The sequence below is a fragment of the Mytilus californianus genome, unplaced genomic scaffold, assembly GCF_021869535.1.
Source record: "Mytilus californianus isolate M0D057914Y unplaced genomic scaffold, xbMytCali1.0.p SCAF_2, whole genome shotgun sequence".
Taxonomy (NCBI): Eukaryota; Metazoa; Mollusca; class Bivalvia; order Mytilida; family Mytilidae; genus Mytilus; species Mytilus californianus.
The window spans coordinates 40,613,970-40,635,946 of NW_026262668.1; the positions used below are offsets into that span (position 1 = coordinate 40,613,970).

At 35.5% G+C, this 21,977-nt stretch overlaps 1 protein-coding gene across 1 annotated transcript in view; it reads right to left on the bottom strand.

The window, feature by feature from the left end:
• The window catches only part of LOC127727935 (PAN2-PAN3 deadenylation complex catalytic subunit PAN2-like), a 399,078-nt gene that overhangs the window by 238,427 nt on the left and 138,674 nt on the right, over positions 1–21,977 (bottom strand). The window contains exon 9 of the mRNA XM_052235095.1: positions 14,729–14,870. Coding sequence (XP_052091055.1) covers positions 14,729–14,870 — 142 coding nt within the window. The remainder of the gene's footprint in view (positions 1–14,728; positions 14,871–21,977) is intronic.

A 21,977-nucleotide genomic window follows, 5' to 3' on the forward strand; every position in this document is an offset into this window, starting at 1 on the left:
ATTGTTCTTGAACAATTGAGAGGTCTTTCCTTTTCGAAATGTAAAATATATGTTTCAATAGACGTAGAATGCATTGAAAAGCTCAAAAACACACATAAAACCCTTAAAATATGACAAAAAACACATAATCCGCTATATGCAAAATGACCTTGACTTTTGACCTTTGTCAAGGTCATTGGTCCACAATGTCAGTATAAAAGACCCCATGGGTCTAGACCCTTTGATTCAAGAGTTGAGGCTAATTTTGCCTTAGTCACCCTAAATATTTCACTATTTACTATTTTTGTAAGTATAATTGTTTTTGAGATATCCAAAAAGTTGTAAGGTCAAAGGTCAAGGTCAACCTTAAAAAGCTTGAAAACACACTAAAAATCCTTTATATCGGGTTAAAAACACTTAATTCTCTTTCTAGGACATGACCTTGACCTTTGACCTTGTGACCTTTTTCAAGGTCATTGGTCCCTAATGTCTTTGCTGTTGACCCCATGGGGCTAGGACCTTTGGTTATATAGTAAAAGCTGATTTTGCCTTTTCAGAAACCTAAAACAGGGGTTATGCCCCTTACAGAAAGGTCAAATATCTTCGGTCAAAATGTAAAAAAGTTGTGGCTTTATAACCCAAACATTTTTCACTATTTACTATTTCTGTAAGATTAACCGTTTTTAAGATATCCAATAAAAAGTTGTAAGGTCAAAGGTCAAGGTCAACCTTAAAAAGCTTAAAAACACTCAAAATCCCTTAAATAAGGTCAAAAACACAGAATTCGCCACCTGGGACATGACCTTGACCTTGTGACCTTTGTCAAGGTCATTGGTCCCAAATGTCATTGCTGAAGACCCCATGGGTCTAGGACCGTTGGTTTGACAGTAAAACCTGATTTTGTCTTTTAAGAAACCTAAACTAGGGGTTATGCCCCTTACAGAAAGGTCAAATCTCTTCAGTCAAAATGTAACGAAGTTGCGCCTTAATGACCCAAACATTTTCCACTATTCAAAACTTCTGTAAGTACAATGGTTTCTGAGATTATCCCATAACAAGGTGGTAGGTCAAAGGTCAAGGTCAACATACAAATTTGACCTTGAGATATTTTTCAGGGTCACATAAATTGATGATGATTTGTGAAGATCCTAGGTGGCTACGACTTACGGTTTCTGAGTTTTGGGGGCCAACCGACTGCTGTTAATTTTCAAAGGGGCATAACCCTACCAATGAGTCGTTGAATCTTTTCAATCCAAATGTAACGAAGAACCGGGGTCTGGTCCTGAACAAATTTCACCCTTCGGTTTTTTTCTACCTATTATGGTTACGGTGTTGGAACGATAACAAGGTTTTTGGGTTTCAGAGGGATTACTCCTAACCTACAAAATTTAGACTCACAGGGTGAGTTCCGGATAGGTATTCATGACACCAATACAAAGTGTGAACATGAAAGCGACACGTCTTATGGTTAAGGCTGCTAACTTCGTCAAAGTTTGGCGGAAAAAGAAAAATAATAATAATTAAAATGTCAATTGTTCTTGAACAATTGATAGGTCTCTCCTTTTTATAACGTGAGATATATGTTCCAATAGGCCTAGAATGCATTGAAAAGCTCTTTAACACACTTAAAACCATTAAAATATGACAAAAAACACATAATCCGCTATTTTAGACATGACCTTGACTTTGACCCTATGACCTTTGTCAAGGTCATTGGTCCAGGATGTCATTACAAAAGACCTCATGGGTCTAGGACCTTAAGTTCAAGAGTAAAAGCTAATTTTGTATTTTCAGAAACAGTTAATTGGGGTTATGCCCCTTACGGATAGGTCAAATCTCTTCGGTCATTATGTAAAAAAGTTGCGCCTTAATGTCCCAAACATTTTTCACTATTTACTATTTCTGTAAGTATAATCGTTTTTGAGATATCAAATAAAAAGTTGTAAGGTCAAAGGTCAAGGTCAACCTTAAAAAACTTTAAAACACACTTTAAATTCTTTAAATAAGGTCAAAACACATAATTCGCTATCTGGGACATGACCTTGACCTTTGACCTTGTGACCTTTGTCAAAGTCATTGGTCCCAAATGTCATTGATGAAGACCCCATGGGTCTAGGACCTTTGGTTATATAGTAAAAGCTGATTTGACTTTTCAGAAACCTAAAACAGGGGTTATGCCCCTTACAGAAAGGTCAAATCTCTTCAGTCAAAATGTAACGAAGTTGCGCCTTAATGACCCAAACATTTTCCACTATTCAAAACTTCTGTAAGTACAATGGTTTCTGAGATTATCCCATAACAAGGTGGAAGGTCAAAGGTCAAGGTCAACATACAAATTTGACCTTGAGATATTTTTCAGGGTTACATAAATTGATGATGATTGGTGAAGATCCTAGGTGGCTACGACTTACGGTTTCTGAGTTTTGGGGGCCAACCGACTGCGGTTAATTTTCAAAGGGGCATAACCCTACCAATGAGTCGTTGAATCTTTTCAATCCAAATGTAACGAAGAACCGGGGTCTGGTCCTGAACAAATTTCACCCTTCGGTTTTTTTCTACCTATTATGGTTACGGTGTTGGAACGATAACAAGGTTTTTGGGTTTCAGAGGGATTACTCCTAACCTACAAAATTTTTCGACTCACAGGGTGAGTTCCGGATAGGTATTCATGACACCAATACAAAGTGTGAACATGAAAGCGACACGTCTTATGGTTAAGGCTGCTAACTTCGTCAAAGTTTGGCGGAAAAAGAAAAATAATAATAATTAAAATGTCAATTGTTCTTGAACAATTGATAGGTCTCTCCTTTTTATAATGTGAGATATATGTTCCAATAGGCCTAGAATGCATTGAAAAGCTCTTTAACACACTTAAAACCATTAAAATATGACAAAAAACACATAATCCGCTATTTTAGACATGACCTTGACTTTGACCCTATGACCTTTGTCAAGGTCATTGGTCCAGGATGTCATTACAAAAGACCTCATGGGTCTAGGACCTTAATTTCAAGAGTAAAAGCTAATTTTGTATTTTCAGAAACAGTTAATTGGGGTAATGCCCCTTACGGATAGGTCAAATCTCTTCGGTCATTATGTAAAAAAGTTGCGCCTTAATGTCCCAAACATTTTTCACTATTTACTATTTCTGTAAGTATAATCGTTTTTGAGATATCAAATAAAAAGTTGTAAGGTCAAAGGTCAAGGTCAACCTTAAAAAACTTTAAAACACACTTTAAATTCTTTAAATAAGGTCAAAACACATAATTCGCTATCTGGGGCATGACCTTGACCTTTGACCTTTGTCAAAGTCATTGGTCCCAAATGTCATTGATGAAGACCCCATGGGTCTAGGACCTTTGGTTATATAGTAAAAGCTGATTTGACTTTTCAGAAACCTAAAACAGGGGTTATGCCCCTTACAGAAAGGTCAAATCTCTTCGGTCAAACTAACAAAGTTGCACCTTAATGACCCAAACATTTTCCACTATTCAAAACTTCTGCAAGTAAAATGGTTTCTGAGATTATCCCATAAGATGTTAGGTCAAAGGTCAAGGTCAACATACAAATTTGACCTTGAGGCATTTTGAAAGTCACTTGAATTGATGATCATTGGTGAAGATCCTAGGTGGCTACGACTTACGGTTTTTGAGTTTTGATGGCCAACCGACACCGGTTAATTTTCAAAGGGGCATAACCCTACCAATGAGTCGTTGAATCTTTTCGATCCAAATGTAACGAAGAACCGGGGTCTGGTCCTGAACAAATTTCACCCTTTGCTTTTTTTCTACCTATTACGGTTACGGTGTTTGAATGATAACAAGGTTTTTAGGTTTCGGAGGGATAACTCCGGACCGACAAAATTTTACGACTCACAGGGTGAGTTCCGGATAGGTATTCATGACACCGATACAAAGTGTGAACCTGAAAGCGACATGGCTTACGGTTACGGAGGGAAATTTTGTCAAAGTTTGGCGGAACAAAAAGAATAATAATAATAATAATAATAATAATAAATATAAATCAATTGCTTTAAAAAGCAATTGTAAACGGTCTTTCCCCCACCTGAAACATGATTAACTGATATATTTGTATGTTTGTTTTGTTTGTTTGTTTATTTGTTTGTTTGGTTTTTTTTTTTCTTTCTTTAAAGGGTCCATATTAGTGTGTTGGTTAAGTTTCTATATTTAGTTTGGAAAGTTTTTATTCTATTTCAGGGTCCGCGCGCGTCTTTGTCTCGCGCCAGGTTGTGGCGTCACATGACGAGGCTTTATATTAGCGAAAACTTAGTATTTTTATTTCTTTTTAGGTGGGGACGTTGGACAGACAACATGTATAGCGACGGAATACACACAATGTATTTCTTTTGTCATTGTAGGTACTGTAAATTCAGAAATTATTGCGAGGTTTTAATTAATGCGAATAATGCGACTAAATAAGTATCGCAATAATAAAAACTCGCATTCTGATATCTGATACATATAACTGTATGCAGATTTTCCTGAAATCGCATTAATTAATCTCGCATTTTAGTCCATTCTTCAAAAATCGCAATAATAAATGCACGCAATAATTTCTGAATTTACAGTAATTGACGTTTCGATCACAGTTCACGAGCAGTGCATGCTTTGGATTTAATTGATCCTGTGTAACTTTAAAACACGTTTATCGATTATTTTCATACAATGTACATTTTTCAGCAGCAGTTTGTAACACAGATTTGTATTTTAATCTAGGAGCAGACATTTTATTATAGGATTTCACTGAGATGTACGGAGCTAGCAAGCGATTTTTACGGCATTGCAATTTCTTTTCTCTAGGAAAAATCTTGAAAGATATTTGCACTACATTGTTTTATGAAGATGTAATACATGTATACCCTGCTGACTGCAAATTTTGAGGTCAGTTGGACATGTAGTTTCAGAGAAGATATGATAACAAGCATGTGGGTTTTTTTTTTCAGAACAGATGTAAGAACAATATTAAAATGTCAATTGTTCTTGAACAATTGAGAGGTCTTTCCTTTTGTAATGTAAAATACATGTTCCAATAGACGTTAAATGTATTGAAAAGTTTTTAAACACAAAAAACTGTTAAAATATCATAAAAATCAACAAATTCGCTTTTTAGGAGATGACCTTGACATTTGACCACAAAAGTCCACAATGTCATTGGAAAAGACCCCATGGGTCTAGGACCTTTGGTTCAAGAGTTAAAGCTAATTTTACCTTTTCAGAAACCGTTAAAGGGGGTTATGCCCCTTAAGAATATGTCAAATCTCTTCGGTCAAAATATAAAAAAGTTGTGCCTCAGTCACCTTAACATTTTTCACTGTTTACTATTTCTGTAAGATTAACCGTTTTTGAGATATCGACTAAAAAGTTGAAAGGTCAAAGGTCAAGGTCAACCTTAAAAACCTTTAAAACACACTAAAATCCTTGAAATAAGGTCAAAAACACATAATTCGCTATCTGAGACATGACCTTGACCTTTGACCTTTTGACCTTTGTCAAGGTCATTAGTCCCCAATGTCATTGCTGAAGACCCCATGGGTCTAGGACCTTTGGTTATATAGTAAAAGCTGATTTTGTCTTTTCAGAAACCTAAAACAGGGGTTATGCCCCTTACAGAAAGGTCAAATCTCTTCGGTCAAAATGTAACAAAGTTGCGCCTTAATGACCCAAACATTTTCCACTATTTAAAACTTCTGTAAGTATAATGGTTTCTGAGATTATCCCATAACAAGGTGTAAGGTCAAGGGTCAAGGTCAACATACAAATTTGACCTTGAGCCATTTTTCAGTCACATGAATTGATGATCGTTGGTGAAGACCCTAGGTGTCTCCGACTTACGGTTTCTGAGTTTTGGTGGCCAACCGACACCGGTTAATTTTCATAGGGGCATAACCCTACCAACGAGTCGTTGAATCTTTTCAATCCAAATGTAACGAAGAACCGGAGTCTGGTCCTGAAGAAGTTTCACCCTTTGTTTTTTTTCTACCTCTTACGGTTACGGTGTTTGAATGATAACAAGGTTTTTAGGTTTCGGAGGGATTACTCCGAACCGACAAAATTTTACGACTCACAGGGTGAGTTCCGGATAGGTATTCATGACACCGATACAAAGTGTGAACCTGAAAGCGACATGGCTTACGGTTACGGAGGGAAATTTTGTCAAAGTTTGGCGGAACAAAAAGAATAATAATAATAATAATAATAATAATAAATATAAATCAATTGCTTTAAAAAGCAATTGTAAACGGTCTTTCCCCCACCTGAAACATGATTAACTGATATATTTGTATGTTTGTTTTGTTTGTTTGTTTATTTGTTTGTTTGGTTTTTTTTTTTCTTTCTTTAAAGGGTCCATATTAGTGTGTTGGTTAAGTTTCTATATTTAGTTTGGAAAGTTTTTATTCTATTTCAGGGTCCGCGCGCGTCTTTGTCTCGCGCCAGGTTGTGGCGTCACATGACGAGGCTTTATATTAGCGAAAACTTAGTATTTTTATTTCTTTTTAGGTGGGGACGTTGGACAGACAACATGTATAGCGACGGAATACACACAATGTATTTCTTTTGTCATTGTAGGTACTGTAAATTCAGAAATTATTGCGAGGTTTTAATTAATGCGAATAATGCGACTAAATAAGTATCGCAATAATAAAAACTCGCATTCTGATATCTGATACATATAACTGTATGCAGATTTTCCTGAAATCGCATTAATTAATCTCGCATTTTAGTCCATTCTTCAAAAATCGCAATAATAAATGCACGCAATAATTTCTGAATTTACAGTAATTGACGTTTCGATCACAGTTCACGAGCAGTGCATGCTTTGGATTTAATTGATCCTGTGTAACTTTAAAACACGTTTATCGATTATTTTCATACAATGTACATTTTTCAGCAGCAGTTTGTAACACAGATTTGTATTTTAATCTAGGAGCAGACATTTTATTATAGGATTTCACTGAGATGTACGGAGCTAGCAAGCGATTTTTACGGCATTGCAATTTCTTTTCTCTAGGAAAAATCTTGAAAGATATTTGCACTACATTGTTTTATGAAGATGTAATACATGTATACCCTGCTGACTGCAAATTTTGAGGTCAGTTGGACATGTAGTTTCAGAGAAGATATGATAACAAGCATGTGGGTTTTTTTTTTCAGAACAGATGTAAGAACAATATTAAAATGTCAATTGTTCTTGAACAATTGAGAGGTCTTTCCTTTTGTAATGTAAAATACATGTTCCAATAGACGTTAAATGTATTGAAAAGTTTTTAAACACAAAAAACTGTTAAAATATCATAAAAATCAACAAATTCGCTTTTTAGGAGATGACCTTGACATTTGACCACAAAAGTCCACAATGTCATTGGAAAAGACCCCATGGGTCTAGGACCTTTGGTTCAAGAGTTAAAGCTAATTTTACCTTTTCAGAAACCGTTAAAGGGGGTTATGCCCCTTAAGAATATGTCAAATCTCTTCGGTCAAAATATAAAAAAGTTGTGCCTCAGTCACCTTAACATTTTTCACTGTTTACTATTTCTGTAAGATTAACCGTTTTTGAGATATCGACTAAAAAGTTGAAAGGTCAAAGGTCAAGGTCAACCTTAAAAACCTTTAAAACACACTAAAATCCTTGAAATAAGGTCAAAAACACATAATTCGCTATCTGAGACATGACCTTGACCTTTGACCTTTTGACCTTTGTCAAGGTCATTAGTCCCCAATGTCATTGCTGAAGACCCCATGGGTCTAGGACCTTTGGTTATATAGTAAAAGCTGATTTTGTCTTTTCAGAAACCTAAAACAGGGGTTATGCCCCTTACAGAAAGGTCAAATCTCTTCGGTCAAAATGTAACAAAGTTGCGCCTTAATGACCCAAACATTTTCCACTATTTAAAACTTCTGTAAGTATAATGGTTTCTGAGATTATCCCATAACAAGGTGTAAGGTCAAGGGTCAAGGTCAACATACAAATTTGACCTTGAGCCATTTTTCAGTCACATGAATTGATGATCGTTGGTGAAGACCCTAGGTGTCTCCGACTTACGGTTTCTGAGTTTTGGTGGCCAACCGACACCGGTTAATTTTCATAGGGGCATAACCCTACCAACGAGTCGTTGAATCTTTTCAATCCAAATGTAACGAAGAACCGGAGTCTGGTCCTGAAGAAGTTTCACCCTTTGTTTTTTTTCTACCTCTTACGGTTACGGTGTTTGAATGATAACAAGGTTTTTAGGTTTCGGAGGGATTACTCCGAACCGACAAAATTTTATGACTCACAGGGTGAGTTCCGGATAGGTATTCATGACACCGATACAAAGTGTGAACCTGAAAGCGACATGGCTTACGGTTACGGAGGGAAATTTTGTCAAAGTTTGGCGGAACAAAAAGAATAATAATAATAATAATAATAATAATAAATATAAATCAATTGCTTTAAAAAGCAATTGTAAACGGTCTTTCCCCCACCTGAAACATGATTAACTGATATATTTGTATGTTTGTTTTGTTTGTTTGTTTATTTGTTTGTTTGGTTTTTTTTTTTCTTTCTTTAAAGGGTCCATATTAGTGTGTTGGTTAAGTTTCTATATTTAGTTTGGAAAGTTTTTATTCTATTTCAGGGTCCGCGCGCGTCTTTGTCTCGCGCCAGGTTGTGGCGTCACATGACGAGGCTTTATATTAGCGAAAACTTAGTATTTTTATTTCTTTTTAGGTGGGGACGTTGGACAGACAACATGTATAGCGACGGAATACACACAATGTATTTCTTTTGTCATTGTAGGTACTGTAAATTCAGAAATTATTGCGAGGTTTTAATTAATGCGAATAATGCGACTAAATAAGTATCGCAATAATAAAAACTCGCATTCTGATATCTGATACATATAACTGTATGCAGATTTTCCTGAAATCGCATTAATTAATCTCGCATTTTAGTCCATTCTTCAAAAATCGCAATAATAAATGCACGCAATAATTTCTGAATTTACAGTAATTGACGTTTCGATCACAGTTCACGAGCAGTGCATGCTTTGGATTTAATTGATCCTGTGTAACTTTAAAACACGTTTATCGATTATTTTCATACAATGTACATTTTTCAGCAGCAGTTTGTAACACAGATTTGTATTTTAATCTAGGAGCAGACATTTTATTATAGGATTTCACTGAGATGTACGGAGCTAGCAAGCGATTTTTACGGCATTGCAATTTCTTTTCTCTAGGAAAAATCTTGAAAGATATTTGCACTACATTGTTTTATGAAGATGTAATACATGTATACCCTGCTGACTGCAAATTTTGAGGTCAGTTGGACATGTAGTTTCAGAGAAGATATGATAACAAGCATGTGGGTTTTTTTTTTCAGAACAGATGTAAGAACAATATTAAAATGTCAATTGTTCTTGAACAATTGAGAGGTCTTTCCTTTTGTAATGTAAAATACATGTTCCAATAGACGTTAAATGTATTGAAAAGTTTTTAAACACAAAAAACTGTTAAAATATCATAAAAATCAACAAATTCGCTTTTTAGGAGATGACCTTGACATTTGACCACAAAAGTCCACAATGTCATTGGAAAAGACCCCATGGGTCTAGGACCTTTGGTTCAAGAGTTAAAGCTAATTTTACCTTTTCAGAAACCGTTAAAGGGGGTTATGCCCCTTAAGAATATGTCAAATCTCTTCGGTCAAAATATAAAAAAGTTGTGCCTCAGTCACCTTAACATTTTTCACTGTTTACTATTTCTGTAAGATTAACCGTTTTTGAGATATCGACTAAAAAGTTGAAAGGTCAAAGGTCAAGGTCAACCTTAAAAACCTTTAAAACACACTAAAATCCTTGAAATAAGGTCAAAAACACATAATTCGCTATCTGAGACATGACCTTGACCTTTGACCTTTTGACCTTTGTCAAGGTCATTAGTCCCCAATGTCATTGCTGAAGACCCCATGGGTCTAGGACCTTTGGTTATATAGTAAAAGCTGATTTTGTCTTTTCAGAAACCTAAAACAGGGGTTATGCCCCTTACAGAAAGGTCAAATCTCTTCGGTCAAAATGTAACAAAGTTGCGCCTTAATGACCCAAACATTTTCCACTATTTAAAACTTCTGTAAGTATAATGGTTTCTGAGATTATCCCATAACAAGGTGTAAGGTCAAGGGTCAAGGTCAACATACAAATTTGACCTTGAGCCATTTTTCAGTCACATGAATTGATGATCGTTGGTGAAGACCCTAGGTGTCTCCGACTTACGGTTTCTGAGTTTTGGTGGCCAACCGACACCGGTTAATTTTCATAGGGGCATAACCCTACCAACGAGTCGTTGAATCTTTTCAATCCAAATGTAACGAAGAACCGGAGTCTGGTCCTGAAGAAGTTTCACCCTTTGTTTTTTTTCTACCTCTTACGGTTACGGTGTTTGAATGATAACAAGGTTTTTAGGTTTCGGAGGGATTACTCCGAACCGACAAAATTTTATGACTCACAGGGTGAGTTCCGGATAGATATTTATGACACCGATACAAAGTATGAACATGAAAGCGACACGTCTTACGGTTAAGGCTGCTAATTTCGTCAAAGTTTGGCGGAAAAAGAATAATAATAATAACAAGGTGTTAGGTCAAAGGTCAAGGTCAAGATACAAATTTGACCTTGAGATATTTTTCAGAGTCACATCAGTGGATGATGATTGTTGAAGATCCTAGGTGTCTACGACTTATGGTTTCTGAGTTTTGGGGGCCAACCGACACCGGTTAATTTTAATAGGGGCATAACCCTACCAATGAGTCGTTGAATCTTTTCGATCCAAATGTAATGAAGAACCGGGGTCTGGTCCTGAACAAATTTCACCATTTGTTTTTTTTCTACCTATTATGGTTACGGTGTTGGAACGATAACAAGGTTTTTTGGTTTCTGAGGGATTACTCCGAACCGACAAAATTTTTCGACTCAAAGGGTGAGTTCCGGATAGGTATTCATGACACCGATACAAAGTGTGAACATGAAAGTGACACGTCTTACGGTTAAGGCTGCTAACTTCGTCAAAGTTTGGCGGAAAAAGAATAATAATAATAATAAACAGAAGAAATACAGTAAGGTCTTTTCCCTTTTGAAAAAGGAAAGACCTTAATAATAATAATAATAATAATAATCAGAAGAAATACAGTAAGGTCTTTCCCTTTTGGAAAAGGAAAGACCTTAATAATAATAATAATAATAATAATAATCAGAAGAAATACAGTAAGGTCTTTCCCTTTTGGAAAAGGAAAGACCTTAATAATAATAATAATAATAATCAGAAGAAATACAGTAAGGTCTTAAATGCCCCCTCTGCTACGGCAGGGGGATAAAAATATTTAAATCTCATGCGTATATCCTATATTTACAAGAACAACTGTGGGAATAATTTCCTGTGATATGGTCTAAAACATTCTATGCACAAATTCACTTGACACTGAGTACACCCAGTTTTGGGTTCTTATGAGCACATTTTACAAGTCCTCTATCTTCTTTGGGGTATTTTCAATCCAGTGATTACTTGGTTGAATCACTGGTCTTTGATCCACTGACCGTTTTCTTTTTTTCATGAAAATGTCCTAGCATTTGGTGAGCTAGTTCCATTCTAAACTCAAGCTGAGTCATTTGATGTGGACTGTTCTTTTTGTCACAATTTGGGGGTTTAAGGACTCCCTCATAAGTAGATATGCGTTTACAATACTTATGTCCACAAGAAAGTAGTATTTCCAGACTTTCTGGAAATGTTGTAAGTCGACCTCAACTGATCTGCATGGTCTACTCCATTCATATACATATTATAGTGTTTAACTGACAGTGGACAAGGTACCTCTTTGATGGAACCATCATTTTCCTTCGATTGACTTTTTCAGGTTCACCATAAGAATTTTGTGACAATAAATTTATGTTTTTCTTGTCCTTCCGAACAGTGACACGCACATAATTCTTTTGCTTTACCACAAATTGGCCTTGTTCTTTTAGTTTTATATGGTCTAAACCAGCGGGTAATCCTTTACAGCTTGCTCGAAAGGTGTCACAGGCATACATACCATGGTCTGGTGAAGTAATGAAAATGGTAACCCAACCCAAACACAGGGGTCATAAGATCAAGAACAACTTTTTTGCCAAGATTAAGTTCTGGATTATTTGCAGTCTTTCCAGTATAAACTTGGAAGTCATTTATATAACCATTGTTTGGATCTGCTCCAACCCAGACTTACATCCCCCTTTTTATAGGCTTAATGGGAACATACTGTTTGAACCCCAACCCGCCATTAAAACCAATCACTGCTTCATCAATGGATACTTCCATGTGTGGTTTATATTCTTGAAGAGATCTATCACAACTTATTTCAAGAATTGGTCTTACATGGGCCAATTTATCATGTCAAGGTTGAAGTCGGGTGGATTATGTGTGGTGTCAAAGTGATGCCCCCCGCACTCCACTCTGAAGTAACTGTATTATAACAAAGTCAATGAGGACATTCTTTGAGATATTATTGTGTCTGGGAGATACAAATGGTGCCCCAGCAGATGCAAAGTGTTATTTAAAAATACACAAAGTTGCGCATTGGAGCACATATGTCTATGGTTCACTGTAGGAGGAGTTATCCGAAAACGCCATGCACCTCTTATGCAAGTTTATACTCCAATAAAATGCTTCGCTGGGACGCAGCTTGATACGACCGCAGAGGTCGAACCCTGAACAGTTGGGGCAAGTATGGACACAACATTCAAGCTTGATACAGCACTGAGTTTGGATTGTAATTAAATATTTGACACAGCATAGGTTTCTGACACAGAATGAAAGTGGTCTAAGAACTTAAAAATTTTTAATTTACCTATTCAAACCATATCATTATTATTTGCTTTTATATATAAATCAGAAATAACCAATTTAAAATGGAAAATTTTAGAGAAAAAAAAATCCCCCCCCCCCAAAATTTTTTGAACCCCCTTATGATTCATCACCCCCAAACTCAATTCCAGCCTTGCCTTTGTGGTATGGTACCTTGCAGTACAATTTCAGAGAGATCCATACACTTGAACACAAGTTATTGTCTGGAAACTAGAAAAATGCTTGTTTTTTTACCCCTTTTTGGCCCCAAATTCCTTAACGTTTAGGGCAATTACCCCCAAACTCAAACCCATCTTTCCCTTTGTGATATGGAACCTTGCAGTACAATTTCATAAAGACCCATACACTTTCACACAAGTTATTGTCCTGAAACTAGAAAAATGTTTGTTTTTTTGCCCTTTTATGGCCCCTAATTCCTTAAATGTGGAGGCAATTACCCCCAAAATCAATCCCAGCATTCCCTTTGTGATATGGAACCTTGTGATACAATGTCAGAGAGATCCATACACTTACACACAAGTTATTGTCATGAAACTAGAAAAATGCTTGTTTTTTGCCCCTTTTTGGCCCCTAATTCCTAAAATGTGGAGGCAATTACCCCCAAAATCAATCCCAGTATTCCCTTTGTGATATGGAACCTTGGGGTACAATGTCAGAGAGATCCATACACTAACAAACAAGTTATGTCTGGAAGTTACAAAAATGCTTATTTTTGGCCCCTTTTTGGCCCCTAATTCCTTAACAGTTGGTACCATAACCCCCAAAATCAATCCCCAACTTCCTTTTGTGGTATTGAACCTTATGGTAAAATTTCATAGAGATCCATTCACTTAAACTAAAGTTAGAGTGCGAAAACTAATGTGTCTTCGGTGACGATGACGACGACGACGCCAACGTCATACCAATATACGACCACAAAAATTTTTTTGCGGTCATATAAAAATGACAAAGTTCAACTATCTCCCAAAAGAGCAAATATCAATAAAAATCAAAACCCTTACCACATGCACACCTTCAATATATGTACAAACAGCCAGCAAAGTGAAAACTTCCTAGCATTCAAACTGTAGCAGGAGTTATCTGGAATAACTTTATACACATTATGGGATGGACGGACATAGGAACGGACAGACGTAGGACGGACAGACGGACAGGTTGTAAAACAGTTGCGGGGGCATAAAAATCTATCTCAGCCGTGGACCTGTAAAATCATTTATTTGAACTGGCCATAGTTCATCACCACATTTTGCAATTTTGGAAAGAGCGACATTGTCATCATTGCTATCAAAACCTTCATTTTTATCAGAATCAACGTCTGAAAATTTGATTTCAGAATCAATATTATTCAATGCATCAATATGCTACAAGTATCTTTCTTCTGCAGAATTTATATCCCGTAATTCAAAGCCATCAAACTCACTTTCACTCTCGGTACTTTCGAAAATTTCAGCCATTGTTTTAAAATTTTATTAATGAAACCGTGCGTACACACGTGTAACAAAAATGTCTCAATATGGCATAACACTTGCACTGTGAATAATTAAATTTCACACAACGAAACTTTAAACCCTTTTCTATTAGACAGTATTTTTTTAAGTTCTGGAAATCCCCTTAGAAATAACCGATTGAAGCGATTCTTTCAGAGTGGTGTCGACCACGACTAAAGACGAGATCGGCCATTGAATAAGGTAAACAAACCACGACTGTAGTCGTTATTTGCCTGTGAATGTTAGATAATTATCACGACTAAAGGCGGGATTGGGGGCGAATGAGTTATTAATTTCCTGAAATGAATAAATGAGAGTACCATTGTGATGATATTTTTTTCAAAATCATTTTTATACAAGCATAAATCTTACCTCCTGAATCACCAAATGCCAAAACATGACATGTCTCTGAGATATCAAAGCTTGTAATGAAGCTGCCATGGGTATTAACAGGTTGCATCGACAGTGGTGTAGGTGCCAAAGAATTAGTGTCTATTATCTGAAACTGCCCTGCCTACAACACATTAGGAAAATGAAATAATAATTTTCTAAATATGTAGTTCACATGAATAAAGGTAAATGAGATGTTTTCATTAATGAGAGGGCAACACAAAAATTAAAAAAACAAAATGACATGTTAATTAACTGTTCATATTCATTGTTTCAATAAGGACCTTAAATAAATTTTTATATTTTATTTGTGATACATCTGTGGAGCAGTATTTTCAAAGGTCAGGTAAAATCTTATTTGGATCTGAAACCAACATCTGAAAAACTTTTCTGAATTTGCAGTTTGGGAAATCATGTATCAGTATGACCTATAATAGTACTGGATCAATTTACTGACGAAAAATTATTTCAACACATCTGTGAGGATGTTACGACAAACCAATGGAAAAATTTGGATATACCGTATAGCGTGTTATTTTTGCGGGGTGTTTATTTTCGCTTATTTTGGCGGATAAACGAAAATCGCCAAAATAAATTCCGCGAAAATTTATGCATACGTTTTGGTAGTTTCGAAGTTAAAATGGTTAAAGGATTTTGTAAACGATCTATGTTTCCCTGTTGGCAGGTCAATAACGGTATATGTTAGTTTTAACAAGATAAATGCCAAAGGGCATTGTACATAAATGTATTTTATAAAATAACTGTCAGGTGTGTATACCCTTATTAATAAGTGCCAATTAGAATAAGAGTGTAAGGTACTCTTATCAGGTAATTACCCCATATTAATTAGTGTCAAACTATATAAGAGTTGTAAACACTCATGATAATTTTGTAACCTAGTTAGTAAGTACATCAAAGGTCCGGTCAAATCTAATCAATCGTAAAATTTACAAGACGTTTGAATACCTGTAACAAATACTTATCTAAGTTAGCGGTATTCTAATGATTAACTGTATCAGAAACTAATCAATAAATAAGAGATCATTTCGGTAAAAAAATAATTAATCAACCATAACAAAAGACACTTGTTTGTCAAGTTTTACAACTTTTTAACTGCAACAATTTCAGTATCCACCAAAATATTTAATTGGGATTTAAGAATCCACCAAAATAAAAACCGCCAAAATTTTTCGTATACTTTGCGGCCCACAAATCGCGAAATTTTACACCCGCGAAAATAACCCGCTATACGGTATTCATACTGGACATATCTAACTGTTTTCTTCTTTAACATTCATCATAAATTAAATTTACATCTTAAACCATTTATGTGTGGGTTTAATAAATTAATTGAATTACCCAGAATTAATTGAATGGGGGGGAGGGGGAAGACACCTTATTTAAAATTTGAGGAGTGGTGGTTATTTTAGACAGAAAGCCTTAACAGTTATATCAAATAATCTATTAAAATTTTATGCATGGTGGGGTTAAATAAAAAGTGACATCCGAAACCCCCACCCACCCATACAATTAGTTGTGGAAAAGCCCAATCAATTCAATGTTTGTATGCTACCCAACTATTTGCATCCTGTCACATCAGATTAAATTCTAACAATAGCTATTTAAAAATATTTCAGGTATTGGAACAAGTGCTGTTCAGGTTTACCTGACATTTACTCAAATTTCACATGAAAAATGTTGGTTTCAAACCTGGCATTTTTTATATTAAAATAGCTTTTGATAATACCAAGATTAGAATTAAACGCTTGTTAAACCAGAAAAGACCAGAAAAATAATAACAAGAATACAAGTCCATAAGACACTACTATGCCTGCTCACACTATCCTATATTAATGTTCAGTAAACTGTGAAATGAGGGTCAAAAATTTAGTTTGTAAATTGATTTTAAAAGTTTAACTCAAATGAACAAGTTAATGTGACGAAAACTTCATGGTTAACTACCTTAAAGAATTTATTTATTTCTCTCTATCAGATTTCTATGTACAGTAAATCATGAAAACAGGTCAAAACTGTTATTTGGCATAAAATTTCAAAAGTTCACATCATAATGAACATGAGCACTAATTTTCAAGTTGATGTAGCCAAACCTACATGGTAAAACAACTTAACCAAAGACTTTTTACCTAATAAAGGACGGACAGATGGATGTACAAACCAGAAAAAATAATGCCCCTTTTCTATTGTAGGATTGGCATAAAAATGAACACATGAATGATTTATGCTTAATCACAATTCAAATGTAGTGCATTTCTGAATATTTTTTAGCTTGGTTTATACTGCCTTCATCACCTGGAAAATCAAACTAGAGGGTCTAAAGAGATTGTGTCACTCAACTGCATCTTCAATAATGGCAATTTTTTGTTATAAATCATCATGAAAGGATAATAACTCTATAAAGAGTTAACTGACAATTTCAGTCATGTTGATATAATTGTAGATCTTGTCCTGTCGATCCTTTTTTGCTTTTTAAATTTCTATCTACATTTGTATCTATTACACTTCTCACAAGATAATAGGCAAAAACTCCAAAAAAAAAGAAGGTAAAAACATCTTTAAAGGGAAATAACTCCAATAACAAGTTGAACAAGCATTCTGTGAGCATTGCCTGGCAATACATAGTCCCCTAGAGGTTGAAAACTCATTGTACTGGAACAAAATTCTAACTTGATCTATAACTTGTCATTGTGTAAACTATATAGCAAATATCAAGTCAATATCTTCAAGCATGACAAAATAAAATGCTCTGCTGGGTGCAGCTTGATACGACCGCAGAGGTCGAACCCTGAACAGTTGGGGCAAGTATGGACACAACATTCAAGCTTGATACAGCACTGAATTTGGATTATAATTAAATATTTGACACAGCATAGGTTTCTGACACAGAATGAATGTGGTCTAAGAACTTAAAACTTTTTAATTTACCTATTCAAACCATATCATTATTATTTGCTTTTATATATAAATCAGAAATAACCAATTTAAAATGGACAATTTTAAAGAACCCCCCCCAATTTTTTGAACCCCCTTATGATTCATCACCCTCAAACTCAATCCCAGCCTTCCCTTTGTCATATGGTACCTGAAGTACAATTTCAGAGAGATCCATACACTTGAACACAAGTTATTGTCTGGAAACTAGAAAAATGCTTGTTTTTTTACCCCTTTTTGGCCCCAAATTCCTAAACGTTTAGGGCAATTACCCCCAAACTCAAGCCCAGCTTTCCCTTTGTGATATGGAACCTTGTAGTACAATTTCATAAAGATCCATACACTTACACACAAGTTATTGTCCTGAAACTAGGAAAATGCTTGTTTTTTGCCCCTTTTTTTGCCCCTAATTCCTAAATGTTTTGGGTAATTACCCCCAAACTCAATTCCAGCTTTCCCTTTGTGATATGGAACCTTGAAGTACAATTTCAGAAAGATCCATACACTTACACACAAGTTATTGTCATGAAACTAGAAAAATGCTTGTTTTTGGCCCTTTTTTGGCCCCTAATTCCTAATATTTTGAGGCAATTACCCCCAAAATCAATCCCAGCATTCCCTGTGTGATATGGAACCTTGTGGTACAATTTCAGAGAGATCCATACACTAACACACAAGTTATGTCTGGAAGTTACAAAAATGCTTATTTTTGGCCCCTTTTTGGCCAATTATTCCTTAACTGTTGGTACCATAACCCAAAAATCAATCCCAACCTTCCTTTTGTGGTATTAAACCTTATGGTAAAATTTCATAGAGATCCATTCACTTAAACTAAAGTTAGAGTGCGAAAACCAATGTGTCTTCAGACGACGACGACAACGCCGGACGACAACAACAACATGAACGTCATACCAATATACGACCGCAAAATTTTTTGCGGTCGTATAAAAAATGTGGAAAATTGATTATCTGAGTGAATTTTCCAAGTCCAAGGACCATAACTCTGCACAAAATCATCAGACCGGAACAAAATTCTAACTTGATCTGTAACTTGTCATGATAAAACTATATACCAATTATCAAATCAATATCTTCAAGCATGACCAAAAAAAGTGAGGAAAACTGATTATTTGAGTGAATTTTCTAAGTCCAAGGACCATAACTCTGCACAAAATCATTAGACCCGAAAACAATATTTGAACTAGATCTGTAACTTGTCACGTTAAAACTATATACCAATTATCAAATCAATATCTTCAAGCATTACGAAAAAACATGAGGAAAACTGATTATTTGAGTGAATTTTCTAAGTTCAAGGACCATAACTCTGCACAAAATCGTCAGACCGGAACAAACTTCGAACTTGATCTGTAACTTGTCATGATAAAATAATATACCAAATATCAAATCAATATCTTCAAGCACGAAGAAAAAAAGTATGGAAAACTTATTTGCCGGACAGACAGACAGACAGACAGACAGACAGACAGACAGACAGACAGACAGACAGACAGACAGACAGACAGACAGACAGACAGACAGACAGACAGACAGACAGACAGACAGACAGACAGACAGACAGACAGACAGACAGACGGAGTACAAACCGAAAGTCCCCTTCGACTTCGTCGGTAGGGGACTAATAAAGATTTCAGCCATGATGGCCTTTTTGTAGATCATGTCTTGCTGATAATTTTTGCTTTATCAAGTTTCCAACTATCTATAATAGTTTTCAAAATAATAGACAAGAAGAATGTGTCCATAGTACACGGATGCCCCACTCGCACTATCATTTTCTATGTTCAGTGGACCGTGAAATTGGGGTAAAAACTCTAATTTGGCATTAAAATTAGAAAAATCATATCATAGGGAACATGTGTACTAAATTTCAAGTTGATTGGACTTCAACTTCAGCAAAATCTACCTTGACCAAAAACTTTAACCTGACTTGACCAAAAACTTCAACCTGAAGCGGGACAGACGGACGGACGGACGAACAGACCGAAAAACATAATGCCCCTCTACTATCGTAGGTGGGGCATAAAAATGCTAAAAATTGAGAATAATATGCTTGGCAGGGTGCAGCTTGATGCAACTGCAGAATTCGAACCCTGAACAGTTTGGGAAAGTATGGACACTACATTAAAATTCACATACAGCTCTGAATTTGGATTGTTATAAAACATTTGACACAGCATAGGTTTCTGACACAGAATGAATATGGTCTAAGAACTTAAAAGTTTGAAAATGGACATTTACCTATTAATTGATCAATAAATAAGCAATTTATACAAAGTATAAGGAAAGTATTGTTTTTGGCCCTCTTTTCCTAAACGGTTTGGGCCATAACCCACAATATCAATCCCAACCTTCCAATTTTGGTATGGAACCTTGTGGTACAATTTCATAGAGATCCATAGATATATACTCAAGTTATTGACTGGAAACTAGAAAATCCTTGTTTTTGGCTCCTAATTCCTCAACCGTTAGGGTCATAACCCCTAAAATCAATCCCAACCTTCCTTTTGAGGCATTTTTCTTTTTTCAGGACAATAACTTGAATATAAGTGTATAGATCTTTATGATATTGTACATTTTTATAGAGATCCATACACTTATACACAAGTTATTGTCCTGAACCAGAAAAAAATGCTTGTTTTTGGCCCTTTAATCCTCAATATAAACAGTTAAAACAATAATCCCCAAAATCAATCCCAACCTTCACTTTTGTGGTATGAAACTTTGTGGTACAATTTTATAGAGATCCATTCACTTATATTCCTTGAAAAATGCTTGTTTTTTGGCCCCTTTTTGGCCCCAAATTCCTAAACATTTAAGGAAATTACACCCAAACTCAAACCCAGCTTTCCCTTTGTGATATGGAACCTTGTAGTACAATTTCATAAAGATCCATACACTTACACACAAGTTATTGTCCTGAAACTAGAAAAATGCTTGTTCTTTTGCCCCTTTTTTGGCCCCGAATTCCTAAAATTTTGAGGCAATTACCCCAAAAATCAATCCCAGCCTTCCCTTTGTGGTATAGTACCTTCCAGTACAATTTCAGAGAGATCCATACACTTGAACACAAGTTATTGTCTGGAAACTAGAAAAATGCTTATTTTTTGGCCCCTTTTTGGCCCTTTTCCTAAACGTTTTGGGCAATTACCCCCAAACTCAATTCCAGCTTTCCCTTTGTGATATGGAACCTTGAAGTACAATTTCATAAAGATCCATACACTTACACACAAGTTATTGTAATGAAACTAGAAAAATGCTTGTTTTTTTTCCCCTTTTTTTGGCCCCTTATTCCTATAATTTGGTGGCAATTACCCCCAAAATCAATCCCAGCATTCCCTTTGTGATATGGAACCTTGTGGTACAATGTCAGAGAGATCCATAAACTAACACACAAGTTATGTCTGGAAGTTACAAAAATGCTTATTTGTGGCCCCTTTTTGGCCCTTAATTCCTCAACTGTTGGTACCATAACCCCCAAAATCAATCCCAACCTTCCTTTTGTGGTATTGAACCTTATGGTAAAATTTCATAGAGATCCATTCACTTAAACTAAAGTTAGAGTGCGAAAACCAATGTGTCTTCGGACGACGACGTCGACGACGCCAACGTCATACCAATATAAAAAGCATTATATATACATTTCATTACATTACATTAATTTAAGACAAACTCAAGTTAGAGAACGGAAATGAAAAATTCAGCAATTTTTTCATTTGTAAATGGGCATAACTCTAGAACAGTAATCAAAGTGCTTGTAAGGACTGAATGGTAAAGATTGCTTTAATTTATCAGTAGGAAATAAAATTGAATTGCATTGTATAAAGCATTGGTTGTAGTTGATTCAACTACCATTATGCACAAAGAAAGATAATTCCAATTTTCAAAGAAGACTTTACAATATTTTTAGAAATGAAGGGTAAAAATTGCTTTAATTTATCAGTAGAAGGTAAAATTAAACATTGCATTGTATAAAGCATTGATTGTAGTTGATTCAACTATAATCATGGACAAAGAAAGATAACTCCAATTTTAAAAAAATGCTTCGCTGGGGCGCAGCTTGATACGACCGCAGAGGTCGAACCCTGAACAGTTGGGGCAAGTATGGACACAACATTCAAGCTTGATACAGCTCTGAATTTGGATTGTTATTAAATATTTGACACAGCATAGGTTTCTGACACAGAAAGAATGTGGTCTAAGAACTTGAATTTTTTTAATTTACCTATTATGGTCCAATGTCCAAAATCAAAATACATGGTTA